Source organism: Chelonia mydas, chromosome 3 (genome assembly GCF_015237465.2).
Source record: "Chelonia mydas isolate rCheMyd1 chromosome 3, rCheMyd1.pri.v2, whole genome shotgun sequence".
In the NCBI taxonomy this organism is placed as follows: Eukaryota; Metazoa; Chordata; order Testudines; family Cheloniidae; genus Chelonia; species Chelonia mydas.
The window spans coordinates 99,140,637-99,162,131 of record NC_057851.1 but is presented as its reverse complement, the minus strand read 5'-3'; the positions used below and the strand labels follow the sequence as shown (position 1 = coordinate 99,162,131).

Genomic DNA, 21,495 nt, shown 5'->3' with positions numbered 1-21,495 from the left:
GTGAAGTGTGAATATTCTAGAAGTGGGAATGGGATCAGCCAAAAGGAGGGATTCTACCAATTCAAAAAATGGATGCATTTATTCAGGAAAAAGGTAGAATCTCACATCTGGAGAGGCCTTGGTAGTGCATTGTACAGTAGAGGAAAGAAAGGTACAGATCACTGTAGGCACTGTCAAAAGATACACACTGTGCAGCAAACAAGACTGTTATACTCCATTTTACAGACTGAATTGCAGGCAAGACAATGCCACGGGTGCATGCAACTCTAACACCGCACTGGAGAAAGTGAGAATAGTTACACAGTACCAGGAAAAGCAAACATTTTCTGAGAACATTCAACTCCATGCATGTGTAGATATTGGGCCAACATATACATAATAATATCTACCTTTTCATCCATAGATCTCAATGTACTTTACAAAGGAGGACAATATCATTATCCCCATTTTACAGACAAGGAAACTGAGGCACAGACAGTTGAAGTGATTTGCCCAAGGTCACCAGCCAAGCCAAGCGTAGAACCCAGATGTTCTGAGTCCTAGGGTAGCATGCTATTTACTAGACTACATTGCCTTGTTAAATCAGATATAACTCTATCAAACTCCAGATTTACATCTCTCGTACTGAAGTGACCCATTAGGTACAAAGGGGAGGGTAAATTAAAATTGACAGAGGCCACTTTCAGGTACATTACAGGCAGGTCTACACTTATGGTGGCATGTAAAGTACAGACACTGCACACCCAGCTGGCGTGGGTACAAATGGTAGTGTAGGCAGTGAGGCACTACGTCAGTGAGTAGAGTGCAGACACGCTAGAACATTAGGGTATGTACCCTTTACAGGGGTATGTACCCTACACAGCTCACTACGTGCCCAAGCCATGCCTCTCATGTCTAAGCATGTATTTTGCTTCCTCATGGGTATTACTTTCTACATCTGAGCTGCCTATCTCTCACTACTGCATGTAGCTCCAGTGTACCCACCACCATAACATCATAGAATCTAGGCACCAAGGAGTTCTGGATAATTTTATATCTTATTTCTAGGGACCTGCCAAATTCACGGCCATGAAAAATGTGTCATGGACCATGAAATCTGGTCTTTTGTGTACTTTTACCCTATACTATACAGATTTCACAGGGGAGGCCAATGTTTCTCAAACTAGGGGGTCCTGACCCAAAAGGGATTTGCAGGGGGGGTTCGCAAGGTTATTTTAGGGGGGTTGCAGTATTGCCACCCTTACTTCTGTGCTGCCTTCAGAGCTGGGCGCCTGGCCAACAGCCACCAATCTCTGGCTGCCCAGCTCTGAAGGCAGTACAGAAGTAAGGGTGGCAATATCATACCATGCCCCCTTACTTGCGCTGCTGTCTTCAGAGCTGGGTGGCTGGAGAGTGGTGGCTGCTGACTTAAGGCTCAGCTCTGCAAGCAGCAGCGCGGAAGTAAGGATGGCAATACCATACCATGGCTTCCTTACTTCTGTGCTGCTGCTGGCGGCAGCTCTGCCTTCAGAGTTGGGTGCCTGGCCAGCAGCCACCGCTCTCTAACTGCCCAGCTCTGAAGGCAGCGCCGCCTCCAGCAGCAGCGCAGAAGTAAGGGTAGCAGTACCGCAACCCCCCCTACTATAAGCTTGTGACCACCGCACAATTCTTTTTTGGGTCAGGACCCCTACAATTACAACACTGTGAAATTTCATATTTAAAGAGCTGAAATCATGACATTTATTATTTTTAAAATCCTACAACCGTGAAATTTACCAAAATGGACCATGAATTTGGTAGGGCTGTAATTATTCCTGCAGCTTCTGCTCCATGAAACTTCCCTGAACTCCTGACTTGACTTTGCAGAGTTGTCACTGTGATGCCTCCAACTCCACGGAATGGGAACCAAGATAGCAAGTTGAAAGGAAACAGTTATTGGATGGAACAGTGCAAGGGTTTTGCAGCTGGTGTATCAGAATGCCTTTGCTCCTCCTCTACAAGCATTATGCACATCAGTACATAGAATCATAGAATCATAGAATATCAGGGTTGGAAGGGACCTCAGGAGGTCATCTAGTCCAACCCCCTGCTCAAAGCAGGACCGATCCCCGACTAAATCATCCCAGCCAGGGCTTTGTCAAGCCTGACCTTAAAAACTTCCAAGGAAGGAGATTCTACCACCTCCCTAGGTAACGCATTCCAGTGTTTCACCACCCTCATAGTGAAAAAGTTTTTCCTAATATCCAGACTAAATCTCCCCACTGCAACTTGAGACCATTACTCCTTGTTCTGTCATCTGCTACCACTGAGAACAGTCTAGAGCCATCCTCTTTGGAACCCCCTTTCAGGTAGTTGAAAGCAGCTATCAAATCCCCCCTCATTCTTCTCTTCCATAGACTAAACATCCCCAGTTCCCTCAGCCTCTCCTCATAAGTCATGTGTTCCAGTCCCCTAATCATTTTTGTTGCCCTCCACTGGACTCTTTCCCATTTTTCCACATCCTTCTTGTAGTGTGGGGCCCAAAACTGGACACAGTACTCCAGATGAGGCCTCACCGATGTCGAATAGAGGGGAACGATCACGTCCCTCGATCTGCTGGCAATGCCCCTACTTATACATCCCAAAATGCCATTGGCCTTCTTGGCAACAAGGGCACACTGTTGACTCATATCCAACTTCTCGTCCACTGTAACCCCTAGGTCCTTTTCTGCAGAACTGCTGCTGAGCCATTCGGTCCCTAGTCTGTAGCGGTGCATTGGATTCTTCCGTCCTAAGTGCAGGACTCTGCACTTGTCCTTGTTGAACCTCATCAGATTTCTTTTGGCCCAATCCTCCAATTTGTCTAGGTCCCTCTGTATCCTATCCCTACCCTCCAGTGTATCTACCACTCCTCCCAGTTTAGTGTCATCTGCAAACTTGCTGAGGGTGCAATCCACACCATCCTCCAGATCATTTATGAAGATATTGAACAAAACCGGCCCCAGGACTGACCCCTGGGGCACTCCACTTGTTACCGGCTGTCAACTAGACATGGAGCCATTGATCACTACCCGTTGAGCCCGACAATCTAGCCAGCTTTCTATCCACCTTATAGTCCATTCATCCAGCCCATACTTCTTTAACTTGCTGGCAAGAATACTGTGGGAGACCATGTCAAAAGCTTTGCTAAAGTCAAGGAACAACACGTCCACTGCTTTCCCCTCATCCACAGAGCCAGTTATCTCGTCATAGAAGGCAATTAGATTAGTCTGGCATGACTTGCCCTTGGTGAATCCATGCTGATGGTTCCTGATCACTTTCCTCTCCTCTAAGTGCTTCAGAATTGATTCCTTGAGGACCTGCTCCATGATTTTTCGAGGGACTGAGGTGAGGCTGACTGGCCTGTAGTTCCCAGGATCCTCCTTCTTCCCTTTTTTAAAGATGGGCACTACATTAGCCTTTTTCCAGTCATCCGGGACCTCCCCCGATCGCCATGAGTTTTCAAAGATAATGGCCAATGGCTCCGCAATCACATCAGCCAACTGCCTCAGCACCTCAGATGCATTGCATCCAGCCCCATGGACTTGTGCTCGTCCAGCTTTTCTAAATAGTCCCGAACCACTTCTTTCTCCACAGAGGGCTGGTCACCTCCTCCCCATGCTGTGCTGCCCAGTGCAGTAGTCTGGGAGCTGACCTTGTTCGTGAAGACAGAGGCAAAAAAAGCATTGAGTACATTAGCTTTTTCCACATCCTCTGTCACGAGGTTGCCTCCCTCATTCAGTAAGGGGCCCACACTTCCTTGACTTTCTTCTTGTTGCTAACATACCTGAAGAAACCCTTCTTGTTACTCTTAACATCTCTTGCTAACTGCAACTCCAAGTGTGATTTGGCCTTCCTGATTTCACTCCTGCAAGCCCGAGCAATATTTTTATACTCATCCCTGGTCATCTGTCCAATCTTCCACTTCTTGTAAGCTTCTTTTTTGTATTTAAGAGCAGCAAGGATTTCACTGTTAAGCCAAGCTGGTCGCCTGCCATATTTACTATTCTTTCTACACATCGGGATGGTTTGTCCATGTAACCTCAATAAGGATTCTTTAAAATACATCTCTTTCCATCCCTTGACATGAACTTCCATTCCTTATTGTGCACATGCTTAGAGACATGCTTTTCAGAGGCAGAGGTTCTTGTGTACTGTGAGCTTTGTTTTTTGCATGTTTTTGGGAGCAGTCTCACCGTGCATGTTTTCTTATATGATCGTAATTCAGCCCAGAATGTGCAAAATAAAATTATCTCTCTCTGCTCCCCTGCCCCCCACTTATGTTTCTTCTTTTCTATATTCACCCTAAGTACTAACTTTAATCACAGGATTATACAGTAACTAGAGCTGTAGCTGACCTGAATGCAAATATCTTTTATGTAATTAATCAGGTGTTCGAATTGTAAAATAGCCCATCAAATAAGCAGAACCCTATCTTTCAGTGTGGTATTGGGCTTTAGTTTTAGAACCTTGGAAATCTTCCACCAATCAACTTTAAAGCCTTCTGTAGTACTTGTAATACAATGTAAATATACTGGCAGGTAAAGTTTCAAAGAAAAGTTTGTACTGGGAATCATTTGATGGAAAACATTTCTTAAACTGGAGAAGAATAGCTTACTGGTTGAAGAATGCCCGATTTGAAAGAGCTACTAGACTCACTGGAACCTCAGATTCAAAGTCATTAGGCCTTTAATCCTTCCAAAGTAGATAAATTGAGCCATTTACTGTGTGAGCCTCTTTAAGATCAGACCTTAAAAAACAAGGTACTGTCTGCTCAGTGTGGACATTAAAGATCCCATGACACCTTTCATTGTAAGGGTTTGTTCTGCAACCACTGGAAAATTTTTACTCTCCTCCCTCACTTGTGCAGCATGTTCACTGCCTGATTGCTGCTTCCCACCCCAGAGCTGGGTGATTCATTTCAATGGTTCAGTATGTATAGTAGGGGATCCCTGAAATGGAAAGGTACGTAAATGTAAAATACTATTGGGTCTGATCCCCATTTATACTGTTGTAATCAGAAGCAACATCACTGAAGTCAGTAGAATTTATAACCTTATAAAGTGGTGCAGGAGGAGAATCGACCCTGTTACTTATAAAGGAAAATGCCTTTCTGGTGACCTGCTACTGAAGAAAGACTCATTTAGCAGTAGCAAATCGAGGATGCATTCTTTGACATAGCACAGGCCAGTTAAGATATGGATGTATAAGGAAAATTTACATGGGGCTTACTTTTCCTCTACTAGGCCTGTTTTACACCACTGTAACTCTTTTGCTTTAAGGGAGCTACTCCTGTCTTACACCAGTTTAAGTGAGAGGAGAATCAAGCCTATAGTGTACAAGTATAGTCAAAATACAGGGGGCGGTCAGCTCATCACAGCAGCTGGGCTGGGAGGCACCAGCAAACCAGTTACAGCTCCCTAACACCCCCAGCTGGGAAGCTGCAGGCAGTTTCCACTTCCTTCACGCTATACTGTCTGAGCAGGGCAAAAGGAGCAGAGCTGGGCTAAGAATCTGGCTGAAGGATGTAAAGCCCAACATGCACATTTTAAGTGGAAAATGTAAGTCCAAGCAGGAGAAAGCATTTCCTTCAATTTGAAGAACCGTTGTACCCAACTCCTCAAATTTGCCCATGATTTTATAAACAGCTGGAAATGAGCCTGGCATTGCCATGTGAGTGAGTTCTTTTGAACGGAAAGGAAGCCGCAGTCTTAAACACTGAAAATAATAAAAGAAGTTCTTACAGTTTGTTTTGTTCCTTCCATTTAATAGATGAAGGAGTCCTGTAACAAAGGAGACCTGCTGGCTAAACCTGATCCAAGAACCTTCTGGAATAGAGCTGACTCAGGTAAGGATGGAACTCAAAGTACATGTAAACACACAAGGATGTATTCTGCAGAAAGAGGGCTTTCCCTTTTGATACAGTTCTTTTCAAGGGTTACGTACTTTGTACTAAAGCCAAGCAAAAATCAATTATTTTTAATACAGAAATGAAGTGTAACAGACATCCTCTCACACACATAGTGTTTGCTGGTAAAAACAATGTTCCAGAAAATAGGATTTAGCATATTATGTGGTTGGATACATAATGATTCCCGTGGAATAATGCCATAACATAATGATGCAAAACAAAATTACTACAGCAAAACTGTTTTACAAACTCTGGGCCAAATTCTACCATTGATCCACTGTGTAAATACAGTTCCCATTAACTTCTATAAAGAGTCATGAGGATACATCCAAAGTCAAAATTAGACACTATCTGTCCCCAGTTGAGCAAAGCATCAGAGTACTGTGTTAAGGTTTAAGCACATAAATAGCCCCACTGGCTTCAAAAAGAGAAAGAAAGTGAAGGTGGTATAAACTGAATAAAGTGAGATAGCCAGGCAGTTGGTGTGCTCTGAATGCCAATCATTATTAGACCAAACTCACAATCTCGTCACTGTTATCCTGTCTGACCTTCTGTTTTGATTTGTTGTCCTCTCTACCTGTTGTCTTGGCATATGCATAGGCCTTGTCCACAGGAGAAAGCTGTTGTGATGATTAGAGTAATGATACTGTAGATAGTAGATTTTGCTGACAGTTTGGATAGGGAACAACTATGTTAAAACTTTTTTTTTAATTTGTAAATGTTCTCTAGCCACCAATGGTTCCATTTAATAAGACCTTAAAAATAACTCACCGCTTCAGTTAGCTAAAGTTTATTAAAACCCACTTGCCTTTTCCTATCAATTAAAGTATAGCAAAAGTCTAGCCCTGTAGCCAATCAACACACTCTTGTGAAAATGCCAGAGGGTTAGAACTAAGAAAACTGAAAAACAAGTTAAACGGTTTTCAGAGTAACAGCCGTGTTAGTCTGTATTCGCAAAAAGAAAAGGAGTACTTGTGGCACCTTAGCGACTAACCAATTTATTTGAGCGGTGTCTTTTTTCAGGTCATTTCCTTGGGTAGAGCAACAAATATCAGGCAGTCTCGTTTAACACCTGAGTGAAGATTCCCAGTCCCTTAAGACAGGACTGATGTAACTCTGCTTTGATTCTAGTTACATATTAGCTTTTGATTACTCTTTAGGACTTGGAACCAGGGGTTTGAAAACTAGAGCTTGAACTCTTGCTTTCCGCTGTGGTTCCAAGCCCAGCGTAGACAGGATCTATGGCATTGTCTTTTTACATTCTGTTTGCACTACAGAAACGGCTGTCTTTAAGGATTCCAGCTGTGAAGGGAGGAGCACAACTGTTTTAAGGCAACTTGGTCTTATCTGGGAAACCATCTCAGCTTTGTCTGATGGGAATTTCTATTCACCTGTTAAACAAGACTGTCTGTTAAGGGCTGTACCTAAGCAACCTGAAAAGAGATGCTGTTTTAACCTGATCCTTGGGTTATTTTGTTTCAGCCCTCCAGTGGCACTTTTATAGGCATATGTTAATTGGCTATGGGGCTGGACAATTGCTACTCTTCAGTATATATGAAAATGGGGGAGCTGTAATGAACATTAACTAATTGTAGCAGTAAATGCTTTCTACATTCTTTTTAAGTGGAGACTGTGCGATCTCCTCTGTGAAAATGGTAGGGAATTCTCCCATCTGAGGTCTTGCACCACTGCTACAAATAGAAACACTTCTGCAGGCCAGCCACCAGTGTTTCTACCATTGTCTCCTCTGGAACTGCTCTAGGCAAGGTGAGATGATAAAAACAGTCGTGCCCAGGCTGCACTAGAATGTCTGCCCATTGCTACTTTGGGGCACGTCTACACTACAAACTTTTGCTGACGGAAGTTTGATCAGCATGAAGCCGCTGCAGTTAGTATATCGCTTGTGCACTTGCATACTTTGGCACTGCGCATACTCACCAGGAATGCTTGTTTCAATGCATAGTGCAGTGCACCATTGTTAGGTATTCCAGTATGCAACTTGCCACCATCCAGCACTCTGTCTTTCGGGAAGTTATGGCAATGCATGGTGTTGCAGAAATGAGTGACACAGGCCTGACTGGGAGCAAGGGGTCAGGTTCCCAGCATGCAACCTTCTCTACCCCAGAGTGCCCTCTATAATCCATAATTTTCATGCCTATTTTGAGAATCCCACAAACCCGCCAGGACTTGTTGCTGTCTGCCATCTCTGACAGATGCATGGAGCCTGCACAGCTCTGCACTATTGTCATGAGCACTGCATGAGATGCAGCACGATCCTCTGGTATTTGCAGAGCCACAAGAAGATCTGCAGGGAACATGAAGACTTTCTGGAGGGCAGATTGCGGTGGGACATAGCAAGAACCAATTCAAGGTTGTTAGTAGTGTTTATACAGCAGCTGCAAACTATGGAGCTCTGCTTCTGGGCCCAAGCAATGAGCACTGACTGGTGGAATTGCATCATAACACAGGTTTGGGATGACAAGAACTGGCTGCACAACTTTTAGATGCATAAGGCCACATTCCTGGATCTGCGTGCTGAAGTCCCCTCCAGTACAGGAACATTAGAATGCGAGCTGCACTGACAGTAAAGAGGCAAGTGATAATCAAACTGTGGAAACTTGCCGGATTACTACAGGTCGGTGGGAAATCATTTCGGAGTTGGAAAATCAACTGTGGGAGCCATTGTCATGCAAGTATGCAGGGCCATTAATCATCTCCTGCTACACAGGATTGTGATTCTCGTCCATGTCCAGGACATAATGGATGGATTTGCAGCAATGGTGTTCCTAGACTGGAGGAGAGGGGAGGGCTAGCTCAGTGGTTTGAGCATTGGCCTGCTAAACCCAGGGTTGTGAGTTCAATCCTTGAGGGGGCCATTTAGGGATCTGGGACAATAACTGGGGATTGGTCCTGCTTTGAGCAGGGGGTTGGACTAGATGACCTCCTGAGGTCCCTTCCAACCCTGAGATTCTATGATTATGGTGGAAAAATAGACAGAATGCATATCCCTACTTTGGCAACAGATCACCTTGCCACAGAGTATATCAACAGAAAGGGCTATTTTTCTATGGTTATGAAAGCATTGGTGGATCACTGGGGATGTTTCACCGATATCAGTGTTGGCTGGTCAAGGACGGTGCATGGCACTTGCATCTTTAAGAACACAGGACTGCTACAGGCAAAAACTGCTACAGGCAAAGACTTTCTTTCCTGAGCAGCAGATTACTGTTGGTTATGTTGAAATACCAATAGTGATCCTGGGGAACCCAGCCTACCCTTTACTCCTCTGACTCATGAAGCCGTACAGCTTGACAGCACCAAGGAAAGATTCAACTACCGGCTCAGCAGGTGCAGAATGACAGTGTAATGTGCTTTTGAAAGATTGAAGGTGCACTGCCATTGTTTACTCACAAGACTGGATCTCAGTGACAAAGATATTCCACTCGTTATGGCTTCCCACTGTGTCATGCTGTGTCACAATATCTGTGAAGCAGAGGAGGAAAAGTTGCCACTGGGGTGGATCAGCTGTCTGCTGAGTTTGAACAGCCAAACAAGGCTATCAGAAGAGCCATATGGCTCAGGGAGACTTTGAGAAAGCACTTTACCAGTGAGCCACAGTAATGCCTTGTGGTGTACTATGCGCTACCTGGCCCTGCACTACCTGGTGCTTGGTGCACAACTATGATGCTGACAAGGCACCTATTAATTCTGTGGTGCTAATTTTTGATTATTAGATTGTGTTTGTCACTGATCCTACGAGTTGCATCACAGTGTAAAGTAACCAGTAAGTGGGTGCTTTCCATGCTGCCGCACATGTTGGAAACTAATGCACGTGAATTATTTTCCAAACCATACTCTATACTGAGTGATAAAAACACTTCAAAAATGCTGTGCAAATTAAAAGCAAATGCATTAAAACCTTAATACATGTGTGGAACAGAACTTAAAGAAAGAGAAGGAACATTCATGTCAATTTTCAGAGTAACAGCTGTGTTAGTCTGTATTCGCAAAAAGAAAAGGAGTACTTGTGGCACCTTAGAGACTAACCAATTTATTTGAGCGTAAGCTTTCGTGAGCTACAGCTCACTTCATCGGATGCATACTGTGGAAAGTGTAGAAGATCTTTTATACACACAAAGCATGAAAAAATACCTCCTCCCACTCCACTCTCCTGCTGGCAATAGCTTATCTAAAGTGATTAGCACGCTGACCTGTGAGAACCACAGTTGATGTATGTGTGTGTAGGAAGCTGCTGTAATGGAATTCTCCATGGACTGCAAAGGGAGACAAACCCAGGATTTTTGAATCTGTAGGTTTGCTGCCAAAGGAGCTCCATTGTGTCCCTCCCTCTCCTTTTCCTGCTGGGATTCTTGGTCCTTTCTCCTGTCTGCTGCTCTTTCCTTCTCTGTACAGCCTGCAATATTCATGCTTCAGGCCCTCTGTTCATGGTCTGATGCAGCACTGCGTTGCAGGATCTGACTGAACATGTCATTCTGAGCTTCTTCTTTTTCATCCTTATCTAGCTCAGGCATTCTGTGGGTGTGGAGGGGGAACTCCTCAAGACTGCAACAGCAGCAGCTGCAGATAAAACACAGAAGTTACATTGTCAGTACAGTAACAACGAAAAGTGAAAGTTAAGATCAAGAACTCCTTTCCCTTGTTCCCCTAAAGTTTTAAACAAGACATTGACTTCTGCTTCTGAGTGCTTGTATACAGCACCACTCACAGTACAGCCATGTATCAGGGGTAGCCGTGTTAGTCTGTATCCACAATGACAACAAGGAGTCCGGTGGCACTTTGAAAACTAACAGATTTATTTGGGCATAAGCTTTCATGGGCTAGAACCCACTTCATCGGATGCATCCTTGTTGTTTTAGTACAGCCATGGTGAGTATGGCCCACCAGAGGTGAGGGAAAGGAAGGAGGAGGGAATTGCTCAGTTGCATAGAACTATGGGTATAGGACAATGGCATTGAATACTGCCACCATTTTCCACAGGCGGTGAAAGCTCACTCCTGAAGGTAACAAAGGCACAGAGAGCACAGCTGCTGGTGCTGGCGTCCCGCAGCCGCCCAAGCCCGCATGCTGCTAACCTGTCTACTGCAATGGTGCCTGCAGCAGTTATCAGCGACTGGCATGGGAAAACATCCTCCCGTGGAGGAAGAAATAAGGCTGCCATCCCTAGAAACCTTTGGCAGAGCATTGCAGAGTACTTCCATGAGAGTCTCATCAAGATCATTCAGGAGGGTTCCAGGGACATTCCAGTGTACATAAACAAACTGCTCCACGTACTCTCCTCCCTCACCACCTAACTGTACAGGGGAATGAAGAGCAGTAATGGTGCCCCCAACTATATCATTGTAATGGAAATTAAATGTGCACACTTACCTGAGGTTCCTTCCCCTCAGTCAGTTTCGTGGTGCTCGACTACTGGGATTGACTGGACTGTGTTGGAGTCTCAAACAGGTCCCGGCTAGTGTCATAGCTAGACCCCTCTGTCACATCTCCTCCATCCTTCTCCTATTCCTCCTTCACCTCCTCCTCCTCGTCCTTGCTGTTCACACCAAGGGCCAGTGACTCAGGCTCTTCAGAGGTATCCACAGAGGTCTGTGTGGGCTAATGGGGGGTGGGGAGAGGTCTCCACCAAGCCTGGCAAGCAACTCTTTGTAAAAGTGGCAGAGCTGCAGCTCAGCACTAGATCAACTGTTGGCCTCCCTGGCCTTCTGATATGCCTGCAGTTCCTTTGCTTTCACACAGCACAGCTGCTGGTCCACATTGTAACCCTTCTCCTGCGTCCCCGGGCAATCTGCTCATAGATGGCCATATATCTATGGTTGGTCCATACCTGTGCCTTTACAACTTCTTTTCCCCACAGGCCCAGGAGATCCAAAAACTCCTGTCTACTCCAGGCCAGAACACACCTGGAGCATGTAGCCAGCATTGCCAGCTGGGCAGCTGCACACAACAATGGAGAGCTGCTAGGAGTGCTCGCCACAATGGACAATCAGGAAACAGCATATCAAAAATTCACATGGTTTTAAAGGAGGGGTGTGGCTTCCAGTCTCTGTGAGCCCCAGGCAGTGGAGTTCACAACCGAGACCAGAACCGTCAGTGTTGGGCATTGCAAGACAGTTGCTGGAGGACTGTTAGGGTCAACATAGGCAATGCAGTGTCTACATTTGCACTGTGCCAACCTCAGTACACTGACCATGGCTCAACAACGCTTGGGCAGAAGGTGTTACTATGTTGGCATAATGGAGATCTTACACTGGTGGGCGACAAATTTAAGTGTGGACATATGCACAGCTAGGTTGGTGCAAGCAAGGCACCTTACGTCAACCTCACTTTGTACTGTAGACCAGGCCATGGACACTTATGAACGATACAGTCCCTGCACCCAAGATATTGCAAGCTAAGGGCTTGATCCATCAAATCACTTTAAGTATGTACTTAAGTTTAAGCATGTGAGTTGTCCTATTGACTTAAGTGCTTTTGCTGGATCAGGGACAGAGTGCTCAACACCTTGCAGGATCAAGACCTACATAAACATTTAAATCTAAGTTGTGTAGTACAGACAGAACTATCCCAAACAAAATCATCAAGGTCTGATCATAACAATCAAGGCAATGATTATATACTAAGTGACACTCCTGTAGTCAAACTGTGATAAGGGTAGGGGTTTCAGCCAACTCCTATACCAGGGCCTGGACACAGGACTGGAGCCAAGCCTCCTCTCCGGCCATCGGTGGCTTACTCTGCCCTATTGAATTAGCCCTGTTGTTTCATTAACAAAGCAAATGTTAGAGGCAAATACTTCACCTGTTATAAATGATGGCCTCAGAGCTATCAGGATTTTGTAAAGAACAGTTAAGCAACAATCAAACAAAGCAGCTGTAGAAGCATGAGACAATAAATCAAAGAAAAAAGAAAGAAAGAATGCACATGGGCCAGATTCTGCTCTCAGCCATGTGTGTGCAAATCCCATTGAAGACAATGGGAATTCCATGTGTGCATCTGGAGCAGGAAGAATTTTTGGCCCATGTTGTAAAATCCAAAGTGATCAGTTCATGGCTCTGAAGTGTACACTCTTTTATTCACTGCATCCCTCCATTTGTTTTGTTGTTACAATTTATTCTGCCAGTTTATGGTGATCAGAGGGTTTCTGATGTTCATCTCAGTAGCGAAAACCTCAAATATCATGACAAAAGTCAGAAGAGTTGGCAACTCCGAATGGGCATAATTTGCATCCATTTGCCCAGGAAGGGCCCGATTCTCCAATACTTGGCACCTAATAATTTACATCTGTGCAGAATGCTGCTATCCTAATTTGGTAGTGTTTTACATCTGCTTTGTAGTCACTTTGCACAGGTGTCAATGACGACTGAAGGTGCAAGCCAGCTCCAGTGTCCGTTTTCCACAGTTCCAGCTGAGGGTTTGTTCCATAGACTGCTTGATAACCTTGGCATTTTAATGCTCCCATTCCAACTAGACTTTGAAGTTAACAGCCCACTGAACAGAGGGACGTAGTTTCCACTTTTGCATCTGTTTGTGGACAGTTTCTCTAGCACACATGGAAGGTTACCTTTACAATGTGAATGTATGGAATGTTCCATTTTTGAATTGAATGTTTGTATTCTGTAAAGAAGAGCAAATAATTGGAGCACAATCCCAGAACAGTAGGGACTGCTACTTTGTAACACCTGAAATTTTCCACAGGTGCTGCACCATATCAGATGGCTCTATTTCATATCTGTCTGCCAGGCAAATTGTAATTTCTAAACATTATACAGACACTTTACACTCTGCCCTCTGGAATTTATAAAGGCACTGCAGGGGTACGTAACTTTGAACCATTCAGCGTATGTACAGGACATTACTACGGATTGAAGGGACTGGGACATGACAGACCACTCCAGGCTCTCTCAAGGAGCCCCAGAGAAAGAAAGAAAAAACCTTCATGATGTTTTACTGACATGGACATAATGTGTGTGGGGTGTCATAGATTCATAGATATTTAGGTCAGAAGGGACCATTATGATCATCTAGTCTGACCGCCTGCACAACACAGGCCACAAAATTTCACCCACCACTCCTGCGAAAAACCTCTCACCTATGTCTGAGCTATTGAAGTCCTCAAATCGTGGTTTAAAGACTTCAAGGAGCAGAGAATCCTCCAGCAAGTGACCCGTGCCCCATGCTACAGAGGAAGGTGAAAAACCTCCAGGGCCTCTTCCAATCTGCCCTGGAGGAAAATTCCTTCCCGACCGCAAATATGGCGATCAGCTAAACCCTGAGCATATGGGCAAGATTCACTAGCCAGATACTACAGAAAATTCTTTCCTGGGTAACTCAGATCCCACCCCATCTAATATCCCATCACAGGCCATTGGGCCTATTTACCATGAATATTTAATTACCAAAACCATGTTATCCCATCATACTATCTCCTCCATAAACTTATTGGGTTTAATTTTAAAGCCAGATAGATCTTTCAGCAATCTGTCTGAGAATCAGGGAAAAGGGGCTATATACTCACCATAGAAGAAGCACTCCCACTTTGTACACCTACAGCAAGATCTGCCAAAGCTGCATCTCCCCCACTAATGAAAGCAAACCAGGCCATCGGGCACCTGCCTTTTGACAAACATCTACCTCCTTACATTGCGTCACTGCACTGGGATGGATTATTTGTGATGGTATTTTGGCAAACTATCATAGCTTGAAGACTCTACTCGTGCACTGAAAATGCCATAGGCACTCATGAACAACTTGCAGACAGTGTTTAGGGAGGTGATATACTTTGAGGCCTTATCTAAACTGAGGATTTGCTTCAATTACAGCCTCTGATGACGCTCCACAGTGCAAGCCCTTGTGGTATGCAAAGAAAGCCAGAATTTGCACCAATACAGCTTACTTCGGAGAAAACTCGGATGCTCCCACAAATACTGGTAATGGGGAAAACCCTAGAGTCATCATTCCATTTTGTTGTGGGAGATATAAAATATTCCTAAACTCCTCCATTTCCAGAAGTGTGGAGTGACAGTCTACAGGGCTTGAAACATAACAAAAAACAAGTTATCTCTTTGCATTGGAACAACTGGTCTGATAAATTTGGCTGTGGAAATTGAGAGTTTGATTTTCAGACTAAAGATCAGAATGGAACAAGTCCCCTTTGCCTCCCCCCACCCACCAAACATAAGCAGAGCTCTCATTTGGCAAACTATATCTTTCAACACAGTGCTCTAGTCCAATGAAATCTGTTTCTATTGCCAATCTGTCATATTTCCAAAACACTACCATTTCACTTCTCAAACTAACAGTTTGCTTTTCTGATTCCCTAGGACACTTTTTTTTCTTCATACTTTCAAGTCAGTGATATCCCTTTTCCTAACCATGCATTTGGGTGCTATTTTTTCCATCATTTTCTCCCATATTTTTAAAAAACAATTAAAATGTAATAAACCAGATCAAATGCCATTTTGAATCCAGATTTTGTAATTTAGGAAAGTTAATTATTTCATATTTTAATTAATTTGCTCTTCATTCATGCATTCATGCAGACCAACATGGTGGCAGATCAAAGGTCTAATGGAGTTTAAGTGCAACGACTATAAAGCTTTTGTTGTATATAATAGTTTGTTCATGCTAAAAAAGAAATTCTGATAGAGGTGTGCATGTAAGAGAGAGAAGTGATTTTGAATTTGCAGCTTCAGGGGGTTTTAGGATGTGCCTCATGCTGATCAGCTGTTGATCAGTTTTGAGCAAGGCTTGAAGTGAGCCAGAAACTGTAGTCTGGAAGTGAAGTTCTTTGGAGACTTGTCAGTTTCTAAACAATTTAGGTTTTTATTTGAAAAGTTATGGTTTTAGCCATTGTAGTTGGGAGGAAAAAAGTGTTACAGTTATGTGCCAGAAGTAACCAACTCAATGTTTGAGTCTACGGACAAAAAGCTCAATCAAAGGTGTCAATTGCCCCATTCATCTCAACTGCATGTTAACTACTTAATGCAAACAAGTATCAGAGGGGTAGCCCTGTTAGTCTGTATCCACAAAAACAAGGAGGAGTCCGGTGGCACCTTAAAGAATAACAGATTTATTTGGGCATAAACTTTTGAGGGTAAAAACCCCACTTCTTCAGATGCATGGAGTGAAAATACAGATACAGCATAAATATACCAGCACATGAAGAGAAGGGCTCCCTCTAATTTTCACTCCATGCATCTGAAAAAGTGGTGTTTTTACCCACGAAAGCTTATGCCCAAATAAATCTATTAATCTTTAAGGTGCCACTGGACTCCTCCTTGTTTTAATGCAAACAGTTCAGATGTTAGAATTGTTAACTATTTCACTGCTGAGCGCTTTAGTATAAACATCCAGCTAGCATACTCATCCAATGTGATAGGATATGTCATACAAATTAGAGATTGAAAGGATTTATTAGGTCATTTTAACCAGTCCTTGAGGCCACATAAGGATTTTTCCTTACGGCCAGTCCTCTTGTGCTTTTCCAGTCCAGCTTTAAATGTCCCACTATCTTTGAGAGCCTGTTCTACAGCCCAATATACCTTACAGCATAATTCTTTCTCCACCCTGTTTTTTTACTTTCCCTCCTATTATCCCTTAGGACTCTGAGGGTGTGTCTACATGACAGAGACTATACCAGCATAGCTATGCTGGCATCTGCCCATAACATAGATGAAGCCTGCACCGATGGAAGGAATTTTTCTGTCTGTGCAGGAATATCACCTCACCAAACAACATGAGTTACATCAACAGAAGCATTCTTCCATTGACATAGAGCTGCATCTACACTGGGGGGTAGGTGAGCAGAGCTATGTTGGTCAGGGGTGTGTTTTTTTCCACACCACTGATTGACTGTCACAACCAAGATGTAGACAGTCTGACCTACTGGTCAGAGAAGGAGTCAAGCCAGGTCAGATACTAGGAGGTCAGATTTCAGAGTAACAGCCGTGTTAGTCTGTATTCGTAAAAAGAAAAGGAGTACTTGTGGCACCTTAGAGACTAACCAGTTTATTTGAGCATGAGCTTTCGTGAGCTACAGCTCACGAAAGCTCATGCTCAAATAAACTGGTTAGTCTCTAAGGTGCCACAAGTACTCCTTTTCTTTTTAGGAGGTCAGAGTCCAAGAAAGGCCTGAGGGCAAACCGGGAGTCAGGCATCAGTAAGCACCCAGAGTCAGATTACCAGATCAGAATCTGAGACAGGCCAGAGGGCAAACCAGGAGCCAGATGCCAGGAAGAAGTGGGCAGGGTCAGGTTACGAGGAGATCAGAGTTAGGCAGTAGGAGCAGGTACTGTAAGGGAAGCAGTCCAAAACAGCGGGAACCCAGCTGCATAGACAACTTCCTGTTCCTATGCTTGGTTTAAATAAGAGCTGGAAACCTGTCTGGACCTCCAGTGTTCCATCAATCAGAGCCCAGGACTGGAGTCCGCCGTCAGAGTTCAGCTTCTATTCTGGGATCTGTTAGCAGGTCACTGACTGGCAGGTTAGATGTGCCTAGTGCCTAAGAACTCTGTGGATTGGGGTTCAAGACCTGCAGTCCCTAAGTATAACTTTCAAGTGTAGACCAAGCCTGCGATGAATGGGAAGGAAGCACCATCTAAGGCCTGGTCTACACTACAGACTTCTGCCAGCATGACAAAGGCCTTGTCTACACTGCCACTTTACAGTGCTACAACTTTCTCGTTCAGGGGTGTGAAAAAAGTTTCAGTGCTGTAAAGTGACAGTGTAGACTGTGCACCGGCACTGGGAGTTACTCCCCTCATGTTTCAGAGTAGCAACCATGTTAGTCTGTATTCGCAAAAAGAAAAGGAGTACTTGTGGCACCTTAGAGACTAACAAATTTATTTGAGCATAAGCTTTCGTCAGCTACAGCTCACTTCATCAGATGCATTCATGGGGGTGGTTTTTTTACAGGGCTGGGAGAGCTCTCTCCCAGCACTGGTGCCACGACTACACAGCCCCATTAAAGCGCTTAATGTTGCTAGTGAAGACACCTTAAATCAGGAGAAATTGTAATTCTTTGAGCAACGTAGCTGAGCTGGCAAAAACTCTTAATACAGATGCAGTTTTACTGGCACTTTACCAATATAGCTGGTTTTGTTGGGTGTGGGGGGTGGGAGTGGCCGAGGGGGAGTTAAAATATTGGTCAAAGCACAGCTTTACTAGTATAGCTGAGTTGAAAAAGGAGTGCTTTGCCAGAGTAGCTGTACCAGTAAAGCAGTCCATTAGGGTGGAGATAGCCTAAGGGATTGAAGGAAGGAGAAGATCAAAAAACAAGCCTTCTGGGGAATCAGCAGCATGTGGGAAGAAGGGAAGAGAAAAGAAGTTGCCAAAGAAGATCGTTTAGAGCAGGGGTTCTCACAACAAATTTTTTGGTGGCTTCAGACTGCAGCCACCAACTCTTGCTGGTGGCCGCACTGACACTTTTTCCTAAAATTATTTATTTTTCGTAAAGTTAATAAAGTAATATGCACATATATACATCATAATCATTGTAATTTATTTATGAACGGTTTTTTGGTTTTTTTTTGCAGACTCAGTAGATAAAAATAATGCACAGTATTCCCTATTCTTTACTGGACCTAACAGAATAGAAACACAAATAAAGTGCTTTACACGTTTTTAGTTTTTTCATTATTGTTTCTTTTGCTTTTTTGGTAAAAGTGGTTGTCTGCACAACAATTCTGAAGTAAATTTAAAAATGCTTTGAAATAATAGAAGTCCAAATAATAATGAAAAACACATCTGGGCGGCTTGGATCTGGGGAAGGTGTGGAGGGGAGGGGAGGCACAGCTGCGGCTGGCCCCGGGCTCCTCTGGGCAGGTGCGGGGGCTCAGGGCTTCAGCCGGCCCAGGGTATGTGTGTGAGGGAGGGACAGCCTTGGGGCTTTGGCCATCCTGGGGCTCCTCCGGCCGAGGGGGGGAGGGGCGCGTGCTTGGGGCTTCTCGGGCGGGAGGGGCTTGTGGCTCCAGCCACAGGGTGAGGCAGGGGTCTTGGGGCTCCACGTGCGAGAAGAAGGGGTGGAGTCAGGGGCTAGCCTCCCCAAAGGGGGGCTCCACCCACTGTCCATGTGCCCACGACTCGCCTCCTCATCACCCAACCCGCTGCTTGCCTCCTGCATCCCTCCTCAGTCCCCCACCCACCACTCGCCTCCTCACTTCCCTGCTCACAGCCAGTCCCCCCTGCCTGCCTACTGCTGCTGGCTTGCCACTCACCTCCTTACTCCCCCACCAGGCCCCCCCCACCACTTGCCTCACCGCTTGCCTCTTCCCCCGCAGCCAGCTCCCCCGCCCACCTCCTCACCCTGCTGCTCGCTCGCCACTTGCCTCCTTACTCCCCCGCCAAGCTCCTGCCCACCACTTGCTTCGCCGCTCGCCTCCTCGCACCCCCGCATCACCTCCTCACCTGTGTGTCCCACCTGTGTCTCCAGAGAGGTGGCGCATGCAGGAGCAACCAGGAGGAAGGAGTGGAGCTGATGCTCCCCTTCCCCACTGCCCAGGAAACTGCCATGGCAGCAGGGAAATCCACTGGTGGCCGCATTTGAGAAACGCTGGTCTAGAGTGTAGGACATGGGTAGAGTAAAGTTCCATCACTTTCTTCCTGCTTTGATCCTATTTAACAGAGACCCAGAATGGTGTAACGATAACTGATAATAAAGTGTTATCTATATTGCTTTACTATCAGTGGTGAAACCAACCAGCTACAAGTGAAGAGCTGAAGGGAAGACTTTACTTTTCATCTTAATTATAGACATGGTTCTGAACCAAACCTCCCACATTTGGGAGATATTCAGATCCAGATCTCAACTTTGCTCCAGTTCTAATGTTTATTAGCAATCTTATTTTTTCCAGCCAGTATCTGAATTAAACATTTATTTTTTTTAACCCAGGTTGTGTCTCCCCAACAGGTATTTCCCCCCCTCCCTCCCCGCCCCACACACACTTCTTCTGGTAAATCTATTGGAAAGGCAGCTGAGATCTGGAAGCTTACCAGTAAATAAAGCTCCAGCCGTTATTTGAGGATGTTACATTTTTTAGGAGCAGAATGACAGGCATCATAAGTAACCCTGCTGTGCAGTGTGTAGCTAAGCAATCAGTCACAAAGGCACATGCAAGAGAAATATGCAATGACTGTTGGAGAACTGTGATGCAGAGGGAAGGTTAATGCCATGAGTCTCCTGGATGGTCAGTTAAATTGCATAACTGATGCCATAAAATGATCTATTGCAATTCTAAAATGTATTTTATAGGGAACTGAAGAATTCATAAAAAGTGAGCTATTAAAACTCCATAAAAATAAAGGACATATTGAATGAAAAAAACAGAAACAAAAATCATTGGGTACAATATTTTGTATCTTTTAATTCTTTTTCTTTTAAAGGCAATGTGTCAGGGAAACGAAAGTGAGTGAGCGCCCTTTTGGCTTCCTTACAATGGAGAAGGCCTAAAAACATTATAAATTCAAGTCTTGTCTACCTTGTTTTTCCCTGGAAAAGTCTTTGTAGGACAGTTAGGTTTATGGCAGCATTTTTCAAAGGTTGGCGTAGAAGGAGGAGGAGTGAAGAACTATCCAGGATAGAGCACGGAAGATGTATACACATCCGCCATTCAATTCCAAAACATGGTGGAATTGCACAGGGGGCCTGCAAGTGGCAAATTGCTTAAGCCAGGTCTACACTAGAAAAGGTTTGTCAGTATAGCTGGATTGACAAACTCTCCTAGCGTAGACACAGTTTACATCAGGAAAAAAGTACTTTTGCCAGAACGGGTTATACTGATTCAGCAAATGAACTCTAGTAGCAAAAGAAGCTTTATGCCAGTATAACTGCATCTACACCAAGGCTTGTGCCAATATAGAAATGTCACCAAAAAAATCACATCCCTAACCAACACTGCTATACCCAGCCAACGTTTCTAGTATAGAACTAGCCTTAGTCTCTGTGTCACAGTTCCCCATCTGTAAAATGGGGCTAACAACACTCCCTTACCTCATAGACCTGTTGTCAGAATAAATACGTTAAAGATTGTGAAGTGTTGACGCTGCAGTGATGGTGTGCATACCTATGTATATTTATGGGGGCCTTAGATAGATTTCTTGAAAGGGAGCTTGTGACAAAGTGGGGATTGTCCCTTGTTATGTTGTATGATCTTACTGTTGAGCCTATGTGGGTTTTACTGGTTTGCATGAATACTGTGTGTGCCTCAGTTTCCCTGTGGGCTGCACCAATACCTTGGTGGTGGGAATAGGGGCGTGTGACTTTAGCTAAGACCTCTGGGGCAGGTAAAGCTGCTCCAGCTGCCTGTACATATGCTATGACCGGTGCCCTTCGTAACCTGAGACCCAGGAGGGGGATGCAACCAGGTGAGGACCAGGTGCCCCTTTGCCCAGGAAGCAAGACAAAGACAAGGAGGAGGAGCAACGGGGTGTCTGAGGTCGGGTTGCTGGAAGCTGTCAGTCTGCTTGAGGGGGACTGGAAGAGGGGGAGTCCAGGGCTTCTGACCCACGACTCCCCAGGATGGACTTGGGTGAAAGTCACTGATTTCTATGCTAACAAATTCTGTTCTATG

The 21,495-nt window shown here is 44.7% G+C and overlaps 1 protein-coding gene and 1 long non-coding RNA gene across 2 annotated transcripts in view; one reads left to right on the top strand and one right to left on the bottom strand.

Annotated features, from left to right (window-relative positions):
- The window catches only part of LOC114019092, a 169,176-nt gene extending 155,638 nt beyond the window's left edge, over positions 1-13,538 (bottom strand). The window contains exons 1-3 of the long non-coding RNA XR_005224706.2: positions 11,297-13,538; positions 10,120-10,486; positions 9,320-9,391 (exon numbers count right to left, since the gene is read on the bottom strand). This is a non-coding gene — a long non-coding RNA (uncharacterized LOC114019092). The remainder of the gene's footprint in view (positions 1-9,319; positions 9,392-10,119; positions 10,487-11,296) is intronic.
- LOC114019090 overlaps positions 1-18,784 on the top strand; it is a 92,211-nt gene extending 73,427 nt beyond the window's left edge. Inside the window, exons 3-5 of the mRNA XM_027820544.3 lie at positions 5,770-5,845; positions 14,749-16,853; positions 17,041-18,784. Of these exons, the coding sequence (XP_027676345.2) occupies positions 5,770-5,845; positions 14,749-14,948 (276 nt within the window). The 3' untranslated portion in view covers positions 14,949-16,853; positions 17,041-18,784. The remainder of the gene's footprint in view (positions 1-5,769; positions 5,846-14,748; positions 16,854-17,040) is intronic.
- Positions 18,785-21,495: the final 2,711 nt, after the last annotated feature.